General features: G+C 39.3%; 1 protein-coding gene across 1 annotated transcript; it reads left to right on the forward strand.

Annotated features, from left to right (window-relative positions):
- Positions 1-238: 238 nt before the first annotated feature.
- Positions 239-6,780, forward strand: NRIP1 (nuclear receptor interacting protein 1). The gene has a single exon (XM_021679280.2). The coding sequence runs from the start codon at positions 585-587 to the stop codon at positions 4,053-4,055; it is 3,471 nt and encodes a 1,156-aa protein (XP_021534955.1). The 5' UTR covers positions 239-584; the 3' UTR covers positions 4,056-6,780.
- The last annotated feature ends 11,521 nt before the right edge of the window (positions 6,781-18,301 follow it).

The following is an 18,301-nucleotide window of genomic DNA, read 5'->3' on the forward strand; positions in this document are numbered from 1 at the left end:
TTCCAGTAGCAATTTCCAGTTTAATAGGAATGGCAAAATATGTTACTAAAGAAGTATCTATAATGCATATATATGTATGTACATTATGTTTTCCATATGTGTGTGTGTGTGTATATATATATATACACATACACCTACATAGAAACAGAAATACTAGATTCTTTTGCTTATTGGTATCATAGCATAATACTAGTTCTGTCCCTTCTTAACTTTTTTATTTATTTTTTTTTTAGAACACTGCTATTTGCATTTAATTGGAAACAAAAGATGAAGAAGGAGAAGCAGTATATTCGCTAAGGAGTCTATCTGCTTGCTGCTGCAGACCTATGTATTAAGGAATTCTTTTGCTTCTTCTTGCGTAGGAGTTGATCAGCTCTGTGGTCATACTACTTTGGAATTTGCCTGTCTTTCATCTTGTCATTGCCAGAGAAATCCTGGTTGGAATGTAACAGGACATCTCCATCTGATTACTATGGAAGGTGATAAACTGACACTCACTTATTAAAGTTACATCTCACTCACCCACAGAAAACCATTCTTTAACGTGAATAGAAACCAAGCCCTTGTGAACACTTCTATTGAACATGACTCATGGAGAGGAGCTTGGCTCTGATGTGCACCAGGATTCTATTGTTTTAACTTACCTAGAAGGATTACTAATGCATCAGGCAGCAGAGGGATCAGGTACTGCCATTGACAAAAAGCCTGCTGGGCATAATGAAGAAGATCAGAACTTTAACATTTCTGGAAATGCATTTCCCACCTGTCAAAGTAATGGTCCAGTTCTCAATACACATTCATATCAGGGATCTGGCATGCTGCATCTCAAAAAAGCCCGACTCTTGCAGTCTTCTGAGGACTGGAATGCCGCGAAGCGGAAGAGGCTGTCTGATTCCATCGTAAATTTAAACGTGAAGAAGGAAGCTTTGCTAGCTGGCATGGTTGACAATGTGCCTAAAGGCAAACAAGACAGCACATTACTGGCCTCTTTGCTTCAGTCATTCAGCTCTAGGCTGCAGACTGTTGCTCTGTCGCAACAAATTAGGCAGAGCCTCAAGGAGCAAGGATACGCACTCAGTCATGATTCTTTAAAAGTGGAGAAAGATTTAAGGTGCTACGGCGTTGCATCAAGTCACTTAAAAACTCTGTTGAAGAAAAGCAAAGCTAAAGATCAAAAGCCTGATACCAATCTTCCTGATGTAACTAAAAACCTCATCAGAGACAGGTTCGTAGAGTCACCACATCATGTTGGACAAAGTGGAACAAAGGTCATGAGTGAACCCTTGTCGTGCGCCGCCAGATTACAGGCCGTTGCAAGCATGGTGGAAAAAAGGGCTAGTCCGGCCACTTCACCCAAACCCAGTGTCGCTTGTAGCCAGTTAGCATTACTCCTTTCAAGTGAAGCCCATTTGCAGCAGTATTCTCGAGAACATGCTTTAAAAACACAAAATGCAAATCAAGCGGCAAGCGAAAGACTTGCTGCCATGGCCAGATTACAAGAAAATGGCCAAAAGGATGTTGGCAGTTTCCAGCTCTCGAAAGGAATGTCAAGCCATCTCAATGGTCAAGCAAGAACACCGTCAAGCAAACTAATGGCAGGCAAAAATACCACCTTTCAGAATCCAATGGGTGTCGTTCCTTCTTCCCCCAAAAATGCAAGCTGTAAGAACTCACTAGAAAGAAACAGTATCAAACAAGCTGCTAATAATAGTTTGCTTTTACATCTTCTTAAAAGCCAGACCATACCAAAGCCAATGAATGGACATAATCATAGTGAGAGAGGAAGCATTTTTGAGGATAGTAGTACACCCACAACTATCGATGAGTACTCAGATAACAATCCTAGTTTTACAGATGATAGCAGTGGCGATGAAAGTTCTTATTCCAACTGTGTTCCCATAGACTTGTCTTGTAAACATCGAATCGAGAAACCAGAACCTGACCAGCCTGTTTCTCTCGATAATTTAACTCAGTCCTTGCTAAACACCTGGGATCCCAAAGTCCCCACCACTGTAGACATCAAAGAGGATCAAGATACCTCAAGGAATTCTAAGCTAAATTCACACCAGAAAGTAACACTTCTTCAATTGCTACTTGGCCATAAGAATGAAGAAAACGTAGAAAGAAACAGTCCTCAGGAAGTACACAGCGATGTGACCAAGTTCAGTACCCAGAATTACACCAGGACTTCTGTAATAGAAAGCCCCAGTACAAACAGGACTACCCCAGTGAGCACTCCTCCATTCCTTGGATCCACAAAAGCAGAGTCCCCCATCAATCTTTCCCAACACTCTGTGGTCATCAGATGGAAGTCCCCACCATATGCCTGTGGCTCTCAGGCTGAAAAGCCCGCAAATACTGCATCTAACCACTTGATGGACCTTACAAAGAGCAAGGAATCGCAAGGAGAGAAACCAGTCCAGAACGAAGGCACCCAAAACCCTGCGACTTTCAGTGCCAGTAAACTGTTACAGAATTTAGCTCAGTGTGGAATGCAGTCATCCCCCTCAGGAGAAGAGCAGAGACCTGGCAAACAGCTGCTAAGTGTCAACACGGATAGACCTGTAGGCATGGTTGATAGATTAAATAGTCCTCTGCTCACAAATAAAGCAAACGCAGTGGAGGAAAACAAGGCATTTAGCAGTCAAGCAACGGGTCCCGAATCAGGACTTTCTGGTTCTGAAATAGAAAATCTGCTTGAAAGGCGCACTGTCCTCCAACTGCTCCTGGGAAACCCCAACAAAGGGAAGAGTGAAAAGAAAGAGAAGATTTCTTTAAGAGATGAAAGTACTCAGGAACATACAGATAGAGCTTTAAGTGAACAAATACTGATGGTAAAAATAAAATCTGAGCCTTGCGATGACTTACATATTCACAATTCGAATGTGCACTTGAGCCATGATGCCAAGGGTGCCCCATTCTTAGGTCTGGCGCCTCCGGTGCAGAGAAGCGCAGCTGCCTTACCAGTGTCCGAGGACTTCAAATCGGAGCCCGTTTCACCTCAGGATTTTTCTTTCTCGAAGAACGGTCTGTTGAGTCGACTGCTCAGACAAAATCAAGAGACTTACCTGGCGGATGATCTGGACAACAGTCACAGAAACAGTGAACTGACAGTTCTAGAATCAAAGAACCTTTGCATGGTCCCTAAGAAAAGGAAGCTTTATACTGAGCCTTTAGAAAGTCCTTTTAAAAAGATGAAAAATAACATAGTTGATGCTGCAAACAGTCACAGTGCTCCGGAAGGACTGTATGGGTCCTTGCTTAACCAGCAAGAGCTGAAATTTAGCAAAAATGATCTTGAATTTAAATGCCCTGCCAGTCATGGTTCAGCCAGCGAAAGTGAACATAGGAGTTGGGCCAGAGAGAGCAAAAGCTTCAATGTTCTGAAGCAGCTGCTTCTCTCAGAAAACTGTGTAAGAGATTTGTCCCAGCACAGGAGTAACTCCGTCGTCGAGAGTAAAAGGAAAGGACACAAAAATAATGTGACCAATAGCAAACCTGAATTCAGCATTTCTTCTTTGAATGGACTGATGTACAGTTCCGCTCAGCCCAGCGGTTGCATGGAGAACAGGACATTTCCATACCCAGGAGTGGTAAAAGGTCCCATGAGTCCTCCTTTCTCGGAGCCCTTGGGCTGTGCAGGGTCTAGACCAGAATCTGGGCTTTTGAATGGGTGTTCCGTGACCAGTGAGAAAGGACCCATTAAGTGGGTTATCACAGATGCGGATAAAAATGAGTATGAAAAAGACTGTCCAAGGCTGACCAAAACTAACCCAATACTGTATTACATGCTTCAGAAAGGAGGCAATGCTGTTAGCAGTCGAGAAACACAGGACAAGGACATTTGGAGGGAGCCCTCATCTGCTGAAAGTGTCTCACAGGTTACAATCAAAGAAGAGTTACTTCCTGCTGCAGAAACTAAAGCTTCTTTCTTTAATCTAAGAAGCCCTTATAATAGCCATATGGGAAGTAACGTCTCTCGCCCACACAGCGCAAATGGAGAAGTTTATGGACTTCTGGGAAACGTGCTAACAATAAAAAAGGAATCAGAATAAAATGTACCTGCCATACAGCTTTGGATCTTTTTAAAACTACTTAGTATGAACTTGAGATCTGTATAAATAAGAGCATGATTTGAGCAAAGCATGATAAAATTGAAACTTTTTTCACTTTGAAAAGTCTTGGTTACTGGTGATGTTTAAATATGCATACTACTTTTTGCTTTACGTTAGATGTCATGAGGAAACTACCGAACTAGCAATTGGTTGTTTAACACTCTGTATGCATCAGGCAACAACTGTGAGTAGCCTATGAATGAAATTCTTTTATATAATCAGATAATAGGCATAAATGAAAATGTAAATCTCCATCCATAGTGGATTAACGCTTTTGCCTTTATGAGGGTGCTTTATTTTGCTTTTCAGAAGTCAGCCTACATAACACATTTGTTTTTAAATCCAAATTGTTAAATAACTCTTTAAATGTTAATTATTGGATTAAAAAAAAAAACCTAATTCACTTCTCATTATCTGATTCAAAAATAAATTAGAAAAAAAATTACATTTTTCACTTTTGCTAAAAAACATATTTATTTTTAACTCTTGGAAGGGGTTTTGTGGTTCCCAACGTGTCTCCCCCACCCCAGGCCTTTTCAATATATATTTCTTTAAACCTTGTACTACTTAGTAAAAATTGATTACAATTGATGGAAGTTTGATAGATCCTTAAAAAAAAGGCAGATTTCCATTTTTGTATTTTAGCTACTTTACTAAATTAATATTCCTCCTTTTACAGAATTAGGAAAGTTAACCATTTACCTTCAGGTGGTTTCCTGAACAGTTGAATATTTAAGAAGTTGTTTTTAACAGAAGCAAAATGGCTTTTCTTTGGACAATTTTCACCATCTCTTGTAAAAGTTACTTCTCACCATTTCTGTGGTACCTGTGAGTCTTATGACCAGGGTTTCTTAAAAGCTGGACTCAGACCACCTGCATTAGAATCATCTGGAGCCCTTGTTTTAGAATGCAGATTCCTAGGCAGCATCTCAGATCTACAGATCAAGAATCTCTGCTAAGTGGACCTGAGAATCTTCCATCTGCATCTAAACACACTCCCTAGATGTTTCTTCTGCATGCTGAAGTTTGAGAACCATTGCTTATGACTTTTCTCAGAACACAGGATTGTAAAAAAAAACTATTTGATGCCTATATTTTCCCCAGTACAGTTATACATCAACTCAAAATTTGCAATATTATAGTTCATATATAACCGTTATGTCTTTGGAAAATCGGGTTCAGAATACTTTTTATGACAAAAAAAAAATTGGGTGGAGGGGACAACTTTCATATCTGGCTCAACATCTCAGGAAAATCTGTGATTATTTATGTGTTCTAATGAGTAACATCTACTTAATTAGCCTTAGGGATGGAATAACAGGGCCACTTACCAAACTCAGGTGATTCCAGGATGGTTTGGAAATTTCTCCTGAATACATCCTTAGTTTCCATTAAAATCATTGTCCTAAGAACATTGCTGACAAAGATGAAAACATTTATTTCAAACCCAAGAAAGGCACTAAACTCAGATTGACTAAACAGAAAAATACAAAGGGCACATATACATGACAGAGTTGTACACGGTCACTCCATTGGACCTATTATTTTAAAATTGTAATTAGAAGTAAACATTGATGTTATCTTGGAAGAACTTATTATTGAGCCACATGAGGTTTTGATCTTGAAACAACTCCATATGTTTAAGTTCAGCTTTCACAGTCCACAGTTCATTGACCAGATAATATTTTTCTTTTTAAAAGTGAGCCAGGTTTGCAACTGACCTATCAAAAAATTGTTATATAATCAACTATTAATTAGAAGGAAATCTATTTGAAGTTGTTCTACTTGAAGACGTTTCTAAGATTTTTATATTAAAAATGGGCGTTATTTCCTAATATGATCTAAAACCCTAAATGATTATTTTTTTCTCGAAATGATTTGTAAATAGTTACTGGATATATTATAAAACAATAGTCAGGAGTGAATATTATGCTATATCATGGAGAGATGAAGGTGTACGCTTATTCTGAAGTGAAAATCCCACTGGCCAGTGAATATATTCTACTTCATCCCATGTTGATTCTGTGACAATCTTCTTGTCTACACTATATAAATAAGCTTTTAAACAAGTCATTTTTTTTTTCCTGCCATTATGAAAGGTCTGGAGCCTTAGAGATATGCTAAAAAAATTGTTGGTATTCCCCTTTGGTCAGGGGAAAATGGGCTTTCACAAGGGAGTGAAATTTAGGTCAGGGAAAAGAACATCAAGGGCCGGCATCGCTATATTTTTGTTTGTTTCTTCAGTTGGTTGGGTGTTTTTGTTGTTGTCATCGTTCACAGTTAAAGGAATGAGGATATATAATACGTAGATAAACATGACCAGAAGAATGACGTTCTGATTTACTAGAGAATGTCCCCAATTTGATTTTAGGGTGATTTTAAAGAAAAACCAGTGAGAAAGGGCATACATCCATAAATTCACTTTGTTTATGCATATGTAGATATGAGGATGCACATATACACATTTTCAAGGACTATTTTAGATATCTAGACAATTTCTTCCTAAAGAAGTCATTTGTGAAAGGGTACTGCAGCTCTCATTGACATCAGTAAGGTAGCATTACCTGTTTATTCTCTGGTACATGTTACAGAAGAGTAAACTGGTGAGAGTATATATTTTATATATATATATATATATATATATATAATATGTATATATATATATATTGACTTGTTACATGAAGATGTTAAAATCAGTTTTTAAAGGTGATGTAAATAGTGATTTCCTTAATGAAAAATACATATTTTGTATTGTTCTAATGCAACAGAAAAGCCTTTTAATCTCTCTGGTTTCTGTATATTCCATGTATAAGTGTAAATATAATCAGACAGGTTTAAAAATTGTGCATGTATGTATACAGTTGCAAGTCTGGACAAATGTATAGAATAAACCTTTTATTTAAGTTGTGATTACCTGCTGCATGAAAAGTGCATGGGGGACCCTGTGCATCTGTGCATTTGGCAAAATGTCTTAACAAGTCAGATCAGATGTTCATCCCAACATGACAGTATTCCATTTCTGGATATGACTTCTGTGGTTTAAGCTTTGTGAAAGAATGTGCTTTGAATCCAAGGGTCTTAAAACTTTTTAAAATCAAGTCAACCACTTTTCAACATAACGAGTTCACACAACTACTTTCATGAATTTTTTAATCCCATTGGAAATGTACTATTATACCAGGCGTATCCCAGTATACTGGAATACAGGCACATTACCATTCATGATATGAATTCTGGGGTTTACACAACCAATTTTGATGCGATCTGCTTAGTAATATAATTTGTCATTTTTATTAGAGATTTCATTTCTTCATGTGATGTCATGAAACTGTACATACTGCAGTGTGAATTTTTTTGTTTTGTTTTTTAATCTTTTAGTGTTTACTTCCTGCAGTGAATTTGAATAAATGAGAAAAAATGCATTGTCTTTGGTTTCAAATGACTGTTATTTTGGGGGCTTTCTCTGGTTTTTAGGTTTTCCATAAATATAAAACTCTCTGTTCATGAAAATAGCAAGTCTTCAAGGATGCTTTACCCTTCTCAGAAAAAAAAAGGAAAAAAAAGAACAATGAAGAAGAAGAAGGTGGTCCATGAGTTAATGTATCTAGAGGCAGGGCAATTGAAGCATAGCTCAAAGAGACAGTCAGCCTACCTCGCCTCGATTCTGTTACTTGGTGTGTAACTGAATGATCACTGTAGATTTTCAAAGTAGGAAAGAATTTGTACAGTGCTCAGAAATAAAGATTTGATAAACATTTGTTTTAAGATAAGATTTTATTAGGTTTTTTATCCAATTTTCAGTGAGTGTTATGTTCATTTTAAATTTAAAAAAGGTCAGGGCACCTGGGTGGTTCAGTCTGTTAAGTGTCCAATTCTTGATTTTGGCTCAGGTCCTAACCCTCAGGATCATGGGATCGAGCCCCCTGTGGGGCTCTGTGCTCAGCCAGGACTCTGCTCCAGATCCTCTTCCTCACCCTTTGCCCCTCCCCCCTGCCCACTTGATATCTCTCTCTCTCTCTCTCTCTCTCTCAAAATACATAAATATTTAAATAAATAATAAATAAATAAAGGTCTTCAGTCATCTTCCAAAACTAAATGTATATAATGTGTGCACACACATCCATATGTAAATATATACTGTATGTATTTAGGTAATGAGTAGATGACAATGATAAGCAAAATATATAGTAAGTAATGGAGACCAGTTTATTAAGGAAAAAACCAATTCTTGTGAACCGATGGCCTGGGAACTTTTATTTTGCATAAATCTTATTAATGATAATTGAGGAGGAAGCCATTTTCCCAAAATCAGTGTCTGTTTTCTGGCACTAAAATAGGTCTGCTACAGTAATGAAAATGTTGCAGCTACTCTCTGAACAAGTTTATAAGCGTTGTCTAAAAATAACCGAGTAGCAGAAACACATTCAGCTATTCTACATCATTAAAATATTGAAGTTACACTTTGCTATAATGTATAGACACTATCATTAGAATCAGAAGCATGGCCATGTTTTGTTTATTGATTTATATTGTGAAAATGCATAATAAGTGTACTGAGTAATTGCCTAGTAAGAGTTTGGGGTTTTTTTGTTTTTTTTTTTTTTAGTTTGTTTACTTAATCTCTACATCCAGCGTGGGGCTTGAACTCCACAACCCCAAGATCAAGAGTCTGCATGCTCTTCCAACTGAGCCAGCCAGGTGCCCCAAGGGATTTTTAAGAAGAGAACTAGTCAGTAATTCTTGACTACAACATAGGGCCAATGACTTAAATAATAATCAGAATTTCTTTCTACCACTGATATCACTAAACCATGATCTATTTGGTTATATTTTTTTTAAGTAGTAGGTTTTAAATGTTATTAAGCAAGTCACTTTTTGTTTTTTCCATGAAGCTTAGGGGAGCATCTAACATGCACCGTGTAAGGGTTGGTGGAGGGATCTATTGGCATTTAGCATGAACTACATTTCTCTCGGTGGTTGGTACAGTAATATTTACAGCCTTTTAAGGATGCCGTCTTTATCGGTAAGTTAAAGACTCCCGCTCTAAAAAACCAGAATTAATGTACTCTTTAGTTTTAGCAGAATAATTGGAAATAAAATCCAAATCTCATAAATGTCAGTCCTGAGGAAGCGTTGCTGTACTTAAGAGCTCCTTCGAGTGTCTAAGAGTAAATCTATAAACCTGAGCTTTAAAATAGTGTATTTCTGGGGCGTCTGGGTGGCTCAGTCAGTTAGGTGTCTGCCTTCGGCTCGGGTCATGATCCCAGGGTCCTGGGATTGAGCCCCACGTCAGGATCCCTGCTCGGGGAGCCTGCTTCTCCCTCTCCCTCTCCCTCTTTCTGCTGCTCTGCCTACTTGTGCTCTCTCTCTCTTTCTGTCAAATAAATAAAATCTTTTTTAAAAAAATAAAATAGTGTATTTCTGCATCAGAGCAAGAGGATTTTTGAACCATGCCAAGCAGTCTTGCAGCCTTTTCAGTGACACAAATACCTAGACAAATTCTGTTTTCCAGTTTGGCTTTTACCAAGTTTCATTGGTAGATGCTCTAAACTTTGAGAAAAATTTATGACCATTTTGGACAGTCTGTTTTACTCATTTTTGCGGATACAGCATTCCCCTGTGAGATCACTTCTGCAAAAGGAAGTGGCATAACCCGTGTGGATGTCGTATCCTCTATTTTTCAAAAACCACCAACAGGACCACAGAGGAGAGCCAAAGTGTGAATACGCTAAGATTTTATTTTCCCTTAGCTAATTAATATGAAATAACTTAGGGATACAACAGTTAGATGGTTTTCTTAGAAAACCACAGCTTTCTCTAAAGACTAAAAGGGTTGCTGTGGCAGCCATTATAGCAAATCTTTTTATAAGCAAGCTGCAAATCCTTGTAAGACTGTCAACACCCCACTGGGTGTGCCAGCCAGCCTTGTTACATCTGGTGGTGTGCCTTCTGACTTCTGGCCCTGCCTTCGTTTTCCCATTTTTAGCTCATTCTCCCACCATCTAACACCTTTCTGCCCATCATCACAGAACATTCCAATGTTGATACCTTCCCAAGAAGAATTCACTGTTTACGGAGCACATCTGCCTTCTTGGCATCAGTGCTTCAATCATATAACATTGCCTAAAATACCTCCTTCCTTTGCCCTCTTGTCCCCATTCCCAGCTTTGTAAACTTAAACTTGTCTTAAACTTAACGAAGATTACCTCCTCAAAGAAGCCCTTCGTCTGCGATTCCTCTAGGCAGAGCCTGTTCAGCCCTCTGTAATCCCATAAGGCTTTGTGAGGACCTCCCTTGTTGCAGTCATTAGGGTAGTTACCAACATACCTTGTATTCCTTCCGAAGGCAAGAAATGTGTCTTCTAAATCTTACGGTGGCAAGTCCAAATCCTGATACAAAGCAGTTAATTCAATAAATGTATACATGAATACATTTTTTGCCATACACACACAAGAAAAATGAAAGGCTGCCTCCCCTCACCAGTCCGGGACATGAACAAAGTAATTCATGTGGCAGGGACACATCCATTTCTCTGAAGGAATGGCCAGCCTCCTCAGCCACCTGTAGCCCTAGAGCTCGTGATCTCTGTGCTCCAACCATGCATTCTCCCTTCTGCCTTCCCTAATCCACAGAAATGCGACCTGCCAGGAAATTCCTGATTTGAGGAGCTGGTTCTTGAAAGCAGAATGAAAACTGGGGGTTTTGCCAGGAAAAGTCTAATTACCTGTTGTACCACATCTTCCTACAAATAGCAGTGAGCATCTTAGAAGTTTTGCCTTTTAGCAAAGAATCTGTCAGCCCTTCCAAACACCACTGTGCTGAGATAGGCCTGAGGCAAGAATTCATGGCCTCTCCTGCCGGTCGTGAATATGTTTATGTTCCAGAGGGCTATTATGTTCCAGAGGGCTACATTTGTCCGAACTATCCAAAATCAAACCCAGGCAGAACGTGCTGTCTTGAGGAGTGTGGTACAACTAACTCCTTGATGATAAGACCCTTACCAGGGTAGGAGCTGAATTAGCATTAAGCTATTTCAGATTCTCAAGAAGTCTGGGTCCCTGTGCTGTGGAAATGCAAGAAGCCAGCGCCACTTACGAACTAGTCCGCTAAAATGAATATGCATTCAGCAGAGGGCTTTGATGGTGGCAACTTAGCTATAAGACCAAATCGCCACGTTTTAAGAGTATTAGAAAAGTAATACATACGTTCAGTGATTTGTTAGGTGCTGAATAAAAGTGTGTTAAATAGATATGAAAGCAGAAATTCATCTCTTGTGGAACTGGACAGACAGATGTAATTTCCTTTTATTCTGATATAAAATTAATGTAATAAACATTTTAATTTTTAATTACTGCATTTTATTCAGAAAAACTGCATTTCCTGTTCCCAGCCCCAAGAGAAGAAATGAGGTCTTAGTTGAAATCATGCTTGTTATATGTCCAAATGGCCTCAAGGATTAGCAAAAGAGTCTTAAAGATGAGGTGATCAGACTAAAGTTATACTCCAGGACTTTCTTTTGCTCCAAATTGTAACTGATAGTAATCTGAGGAAGGTTCCAAGAAGCCAAGGGTCTTGCACTAGTCAAAGTGCAACTTTCTACAATAATGATGACATTGATGGCAGTAAGTGAATGGGATCATATAGTACTTAGAGGCTGCTTCTGATCGCCAAGTGAACTCACTCAAGCAGGAATATAGGCCAGAACATCCTATTTATATTTATCAAATTGCTCTCTCAATCTCTCTCTCCCTCTCTCTCTCTTTCTAAAATATAATAGATACATACTGTATAATCAAATACTGTATAATTGACCGATTTGAAGTATATAATTTAATGATTTTGAGTATATTCATAGTCACTACAATCTCTGGACACATTTTCCTCACCCCCAAAAGAAATTCTATTTCTTCCCATTGTGTTAGGTAACTACTAAATCTAGTTTCTGTCTCTGTAGATTTTATATATCCTGGACATTTCATATAAATGGAATCATATACGATCTTTTGTGAATGGCTTCTTTCACTTAGCTTAATGTTTTCAAGGTTTATCCATGTTGTTGCATGTATCAGCACATCAGTATTTTTTATTGCTGAATAATTTCCCATTTTATGTATGCCACATTTTACTTATCTATCAGTTAATGGACATTTGGGTTGTTTTCATTTTTAGCTATTATGATTGTGCTATGATCTTTGTTGTAGTAGTCACTCTTCAAAAAGAAAATGGACAATGAACTAAAATTTGGTTTGGATATTGCCACATATGCGCATTATTACAGTATAAAGTTAATTGACTGTAGTTCTATTCCATGGATTTATATGATTTTCCTCTGCAGTAACACACCATCTTGATTACTATAGCTTTGTAGTCATTTTTGAAACCAGGAAGTATGAGTTCCCCAAATTTGTTCTTCTCTTTCAAGATCGTTTTGGCTATTGTTGGTTTTGTAAATTTATATACCCGAATTTTTTTTTTTTTAAAGATTTTATTTATTTATTTGACAGACGGAGACATAGCGAGAGAGGGAACACAAGCAGAGGAGAGAGGGAACACAAGCAGGGGGAGAGGGAGAAGCAGGCTTTCCGCTGAGCAGGGAGCCCAACGCGGGGCTCGATCCCAGGACCCTGGGATCATGACCTGAGCCGAAGGCAGACGCTTAACGACTGAGCCACCCAGGCGCCCCCATACCCGAATTTTAGAATAAGACTGTCAATTTCTGCAAAAATGATTGGTGGAATTTGGATTGTATTGAATTTGTAGATTAGTTTTGGGAGAACTGTTATCCTAACAAGATTAATTCGTCCCGTCCACAAACATGGGGTGTGTTTGCATATATTGCAGTGTTTAATTTCTTTCAACACCGGCACCCTAGGATGATGGCTTGAGTAGGGCTCTCTTTGTCTCTTTCCCTGATCTGTTAAACTGTCTGCTTCTTTTGGTGTCACACCCAGCTGTTAGGCTCCACTAATTGCCTGATCCTTGCTCTATTGTTTTTGACAATGCCCTGGGGCATCAATAGCTCCATTGTCTGATCTAATTAAATTTGGGTCCTTTTGCAAGAGTAGTTTTTGAGGCCAGTCTTTGAGATTGGTTCTGTTCCCAGGAGGGCTCTTCCTAGCCGTCTCTTTCCCTGGTTCTCTATGGTAAATAGCTGGCCAATGGCTTAGCTTCTTGTTCTCATGGAGCTACCAGCCTCCCATCAATTGCCTACCGCCAAGGTCCTCATTGTTTTCAAGAACTCATTAGGCTTGAACTTTTTCAACTCTGTTCTAAAGGAAGGGAGACATTCAGAACTCTCTGTGCTTAGGGCTTGCCTCTTCCCCTGGGCGAAATTTCTGAGCCATTGTTCCATTACTGGGGCAGAGATAGTGGCCTGCTTCTCTCCGTTAACAGTCCTGCTTTGGAAGCAGGTACTGAGTGGAGATGATAGTGTCTAGTGTTCTCGGGTCAACATTTCTGGTGGGAAACTCCTACCCTATGAGCGAGCTAGGGTTAGGGCAACCAAAGCCAACCATTGCTGGCCTGCCGCAGTGAGGGTAGACTATCTTCCCTTAGAGTGGAAGCTGTGTAGAGGAAGGATTGTGTAGAGTCAAGGACTGGTGCTGGACTTTTGGCACTTGCCTGAAATTCCGCTTCTGTAACTAACACAGAGAATTGCAGGAGATGAGAAATGCTGGTGACCTGGGCCTTCCAAGAGATACACTTTAAACGAGGAGCTGGGGAGAGGATCCTCATCTTCTCAGCCACACCGAACTTGAGGGGGGTTTGCATCACACTAAACTGTGGCAGAGGAAAAGGCTCAGGTCATGGCTCAAATGCCATAGACTCTCACTGTTCTTATCAAGATTTAACAGAGATTTTCTTGCACAAATGTCTTCTTCATTTGCTCACTGCCCTTAGGAAAATTTTCAGAGTATTTTTCCAAAAAAAAAATTATCAGTTTATGTTGTTTTGCTGAAGAGTAGGTCTGTAGAGAGCCTTGTGCTTCCATTTTCGAAGTGGATCCTTCCTACTTATCCTATTTCTAATCACCAAATTATTCAAAGCAACATTCCTTCAGAGTCACCTGCTTAAGCAACATTGTGCTACAGCTTTATTTCTGTCCATAAGATGGCACATTTCTGGCATATACTGTTTTGAAAGACTCTTTTTCTTTATTCTCATTATCCATAATTTACCTAAATCTATTCTCTTTTCTCCAAGAATTTCATTTCATTTTTTTTTTTTCATATCCTGCCAGGACAATATTCAGATTCATAACTTTTCTTGCCCATCAAAGGTTCCACAGTTGAATCCACCAGACCAACCTCAATGCAACAACCTGCCAACACTTACATATTCAACTTATAATAATTTAAATGGCTCTTTGGAATTTAACTCAGTAAAATTATTCTTAATTTTTCTTTTTTTTCCCCTTGCTTAATCTTCTAAGCAGTTTCAGGTTTACAGAATAGATCAGAAAGTACAAACATTCCCCCATACCAACACACCACACTCCCTCACTCAGTTTCCCTTATTATTGATACCTTGCATTAGTACAGTACATTTTTACAACTGATGAACTAATACTGATATATTATTAATTACATTTCATAGTTTTCATGGGCGTTCACTCTATTATACCTTCTATGGGTTTTGACAAATGTATAATGACATGTACCCACTCTAATAGTAACATACAGACCAGTTTCACTGCCTTAAACATTCCCTATCCTCCTTTGCCCCTCTCGTCTACCTTTGCTTCCATCCTTTCCTCTCCCCAGCCCCTGGCAACCAATAATCACTTCACTGTCTCCATGGTTTTGCCTTTTCCAGAATGTCGTAAAATTGGAATCATACAGTATATAGCCTTTATGGATTGGCTTCTTTCACTTAGCGATATGCATTTCAGCTTCCTTTATGTCTTTTTTGCAGCTTGATAGCTCATTTCTTTTTATCACTGAATAATATTCCGTCGTATGTATGTATCACCATTTGTTTATCCAGTCACCTATTGAAGGGCATCTTGGGTGTTTCCAAAGTTTTAACAATTATGAATAAAACTGCAATAAACATCGATGCACAGGTTTTTGTGTGCACTTAAGTTCTCTTCCTTTTGTTTTTGGTATGTGTTTTCAGAGATAGAGCTTATCTTTCAGTAATTCAAATTTCCCACCATTCCTGTGCACCAAAAGTACTTAACCATCTGGGCGCCTGGGTAGCTCAGTTGGTTAAGCGACTGCCTTCGGCTCAGGTCATGATCCTGGAGTCCCAGGATCGAGTCCCGCATCGGGCTCCCTGCTCGGCAGGGAGTCTGCTTCTCCCTCTCCCACTCCCCGTTTGTGTTCCCTCTCTCGCTGTGTCTTTCTCTGTCAAATAAATAAATAAAATCTTAAAAAAAAAAAAAAAAGTACTTAACCATCAATTCCAAGCCCGTCAGTTTCATTGGATGTATCAACTGGATAGGCTGAATTATATTGCAGTATCACACAACCTAAACTCTCAGTGACTGAAAACTACAAAATTTATTTCATATTCTTGCTACATGCCTGACTTGAGTTGGCACAGGGCTTTGTTTGTGATGATGCTTACTGTGGGACCCAGGGTGGTGGAGCCTTCACTATCCGGAAAGGTCAATGGTTGCCATGGCAGAGCTAAAGAACATGGTGAACTGAGCACTGCCTTTTAAAAGACCTAACACTTCACATTACATGAAACAAAGCTTCAGTCAGCTTAACTTCAGGGGTATAGGAAATATAGTTGCATCCTGTACCTAGAAGAAGAATCAGAAATATTGATGAGCATTCAGCAATATCAACTTTTATTTTTCAATTTGTGTGAGCATAGAACAATAATCTTTTGATCACTAAATTTAATTTGATTATATTTTAATGTTTACCTTCCCTCTGCAGGCTATAGGCAATAGGCTAGAAGCTAAAATTAATTAGCCTTAAGGGCTCAAACAATATTTATTACTTCAAGGGGAAGTGTTCTTGTTGTAACACAAGCTTCTAAAGGCTTACTGTAAGGAAGACAGCAGGAGTCTGAGCATGACTGATAGATTCGGCACTGCAGACATAGGACTCAACATGAATGAGGATGAGTTCTTTTTTTTTTGAAGATTTTATTTATTTATTTGAGAGAGAGAGCACAAGAGGGGGGAGCGGGAGAGGGAGAAGCAGACTCCCTGCTGAGCAGGGAGCCCAATGCGAGACTCGATCCTGGGACTCCAGGATCATGACCTGAGCCGAAGGCAGTTGCTTAACCAACTGAGCCACCCAGGCGCCCGAGGATGAGTTCTTTTCACCTAGGCTCAGTGTAACAACAGAGAGATGTTCACTTGTGGTATCACATAACTGTCTATTCATAGACATTGATTGATCTTATTATTTCAGTGTATATGATTTTTTTATTTTATTTACTTATTTTTTTTAAGTAGGCTCCATGCCCAGTGTGGAGCCCAATGAGGGGCTTGAACTCACAACCCTGAGGTCCAGACCTGAGCTGAGATCAAAAGTCAGACATTCAACTGACTGGGCCATGCAGGTGCTCCTTTTTAAAATTTTTAAAAATATTTTATTTTATTTTTCAGTTTGTATGATTAAATCTTCTCTTCTCTTTCCAAAATGGGATATTCCATTTGAACCTAAACACATCTTGAAGCAAATTTCATCTCAAAAAAGTTTTGGTTTAGGTCACTGCAAATTTATGTAATTGCTCTTGAGTTCTTAAGTAGATACCTATTTTGTTTGTTTGTTTTCAGGATTTGCTGACAATTTCTGACTTACCAGCACCTACCTTATGAAAATCCTTTATTTATGAACAGCTCCTGGAACTGGGTACTCCTTTACCAGTCCATCCCCAGAAACTTCTCCTCTTCCTTACAGAAACTTCTTGGGATGAAGTTTAGGATTTGGAAATGAGAAGATTATCGCAGATGATCCAGGCAGGTATGAAATACAATTGCAAGAGTTCTTATAGGTGAGAAGCAGAGGGAACATTTGACACAGGCAGAAGAACAGAAGGCAATGTGACCATAGAGTCAGAAACAGGCGTGCTGTTGCCACAAACCAAGGCATGTGAGCAGCCACCAGGAGCCGGAGGAAGGGAGAGACAGATTCTTCCCTAGAGCCTCTGAAGGGAGGATGGCCCTGCTAATTTAATTTTGGCCCAGTGAAACTGATTTCGAACTTCTGGTCTCCAGAGCAATGAGAGAATCAGTTACTGTTGTTTGAAGTCCCCAAGTTTGTGGTGATCTGTCATAGCAGCCCTAGGAAATTTAGATATCCCGGGCTACTGCGTAGGAAATGAATGAAAGACAAAGGAATCCATTTTAATGTTCCTCAAATATCTTCCCAGGGTAGATGCAGGCTCCAGTAAACATGCACAAACTACATTAGAGATCTCTGTCTTTCTCATGTGTGTGCAAAAATTTAAATATCAAGTATTTACTGTCCTGTGGAGAGTAATAAAGCAAAGATAAGGTTCTTGTGCTTGAGGTATATATATTCTAAGTAGGACACACACACACACACACACATCTGGAGCAGAGTACAGAACCCTGCGTTTTCTCAAAGTCCACCTTGAGGTACACACTTTGAAATATGTCAGAATTCAGAGCACATAAACATGAAAGTGTAGTTTGAATCCTCCCCATCTGGAGATATAATTGCAGTCGTGGGGAGGAAAATAACAAGGAGTCACAGATAATAGGGCCCCGAAGATCTCAAAGAAATAGGTTAATCTCACTGTGGATCCTAGCATGTCATAAAACATCAATGTGCACTAGCTTCTCTTTCCCTTCCTTGGTTAAAAATGTCCCTTTTTTGTCAAGGTCTAAAAAAAGGCAAGACGAATCTGCAGTGATGTTTGAAAAATATGCCCTGACACATTTGGAACATACCCACTGTTCAAAATCTGCCAGCTAAGAGAAGCTGATTAGAACCCCTGATGGCCCGTGGGGAGACCCGTCCAGGTGCCTGTTACCTGCTGCTTCCAGCTCTGCCTTGCACCAGCATGGAGCCAGCGTATCCAGTTGCCTCTCATCTTTATGTAAACACCAGACCAGGAGACAGCCACTGCTGTTGATAAAAACATGAAGGGAAAGTTGTGCTGGCTGGGGAATAGGACGAGGCCCCTCTCTTCCTCTTCCTTGGCATTAGACTTTAGTTGGGCCTCTACAGTGATGAAAGCATCACCTTTTTCTT

Source organism: Neomonachus schauinslandi, chromosome 1 (assembly GCF_002201575.2).
Source record: "Neomonachus schauinslandi chromosome 1, ASM220157v2, whole genome shotgun sequence".
Taxonomy (NCBI): Eukaryota; Metazoa; Chordata; class Mammalia; order Carnivora; family Phocidae; genus Neomonachus; species Neomonachus schauinslandi.

Coding starts and splice junctions, on each gene's coding strand:
- NRIP1 (XM_021679280.2), top strand. CDS start 585: ATGACTCATGGAGAGGAGCTTGGCTCTGATGTGCACCAGGATTCTATT.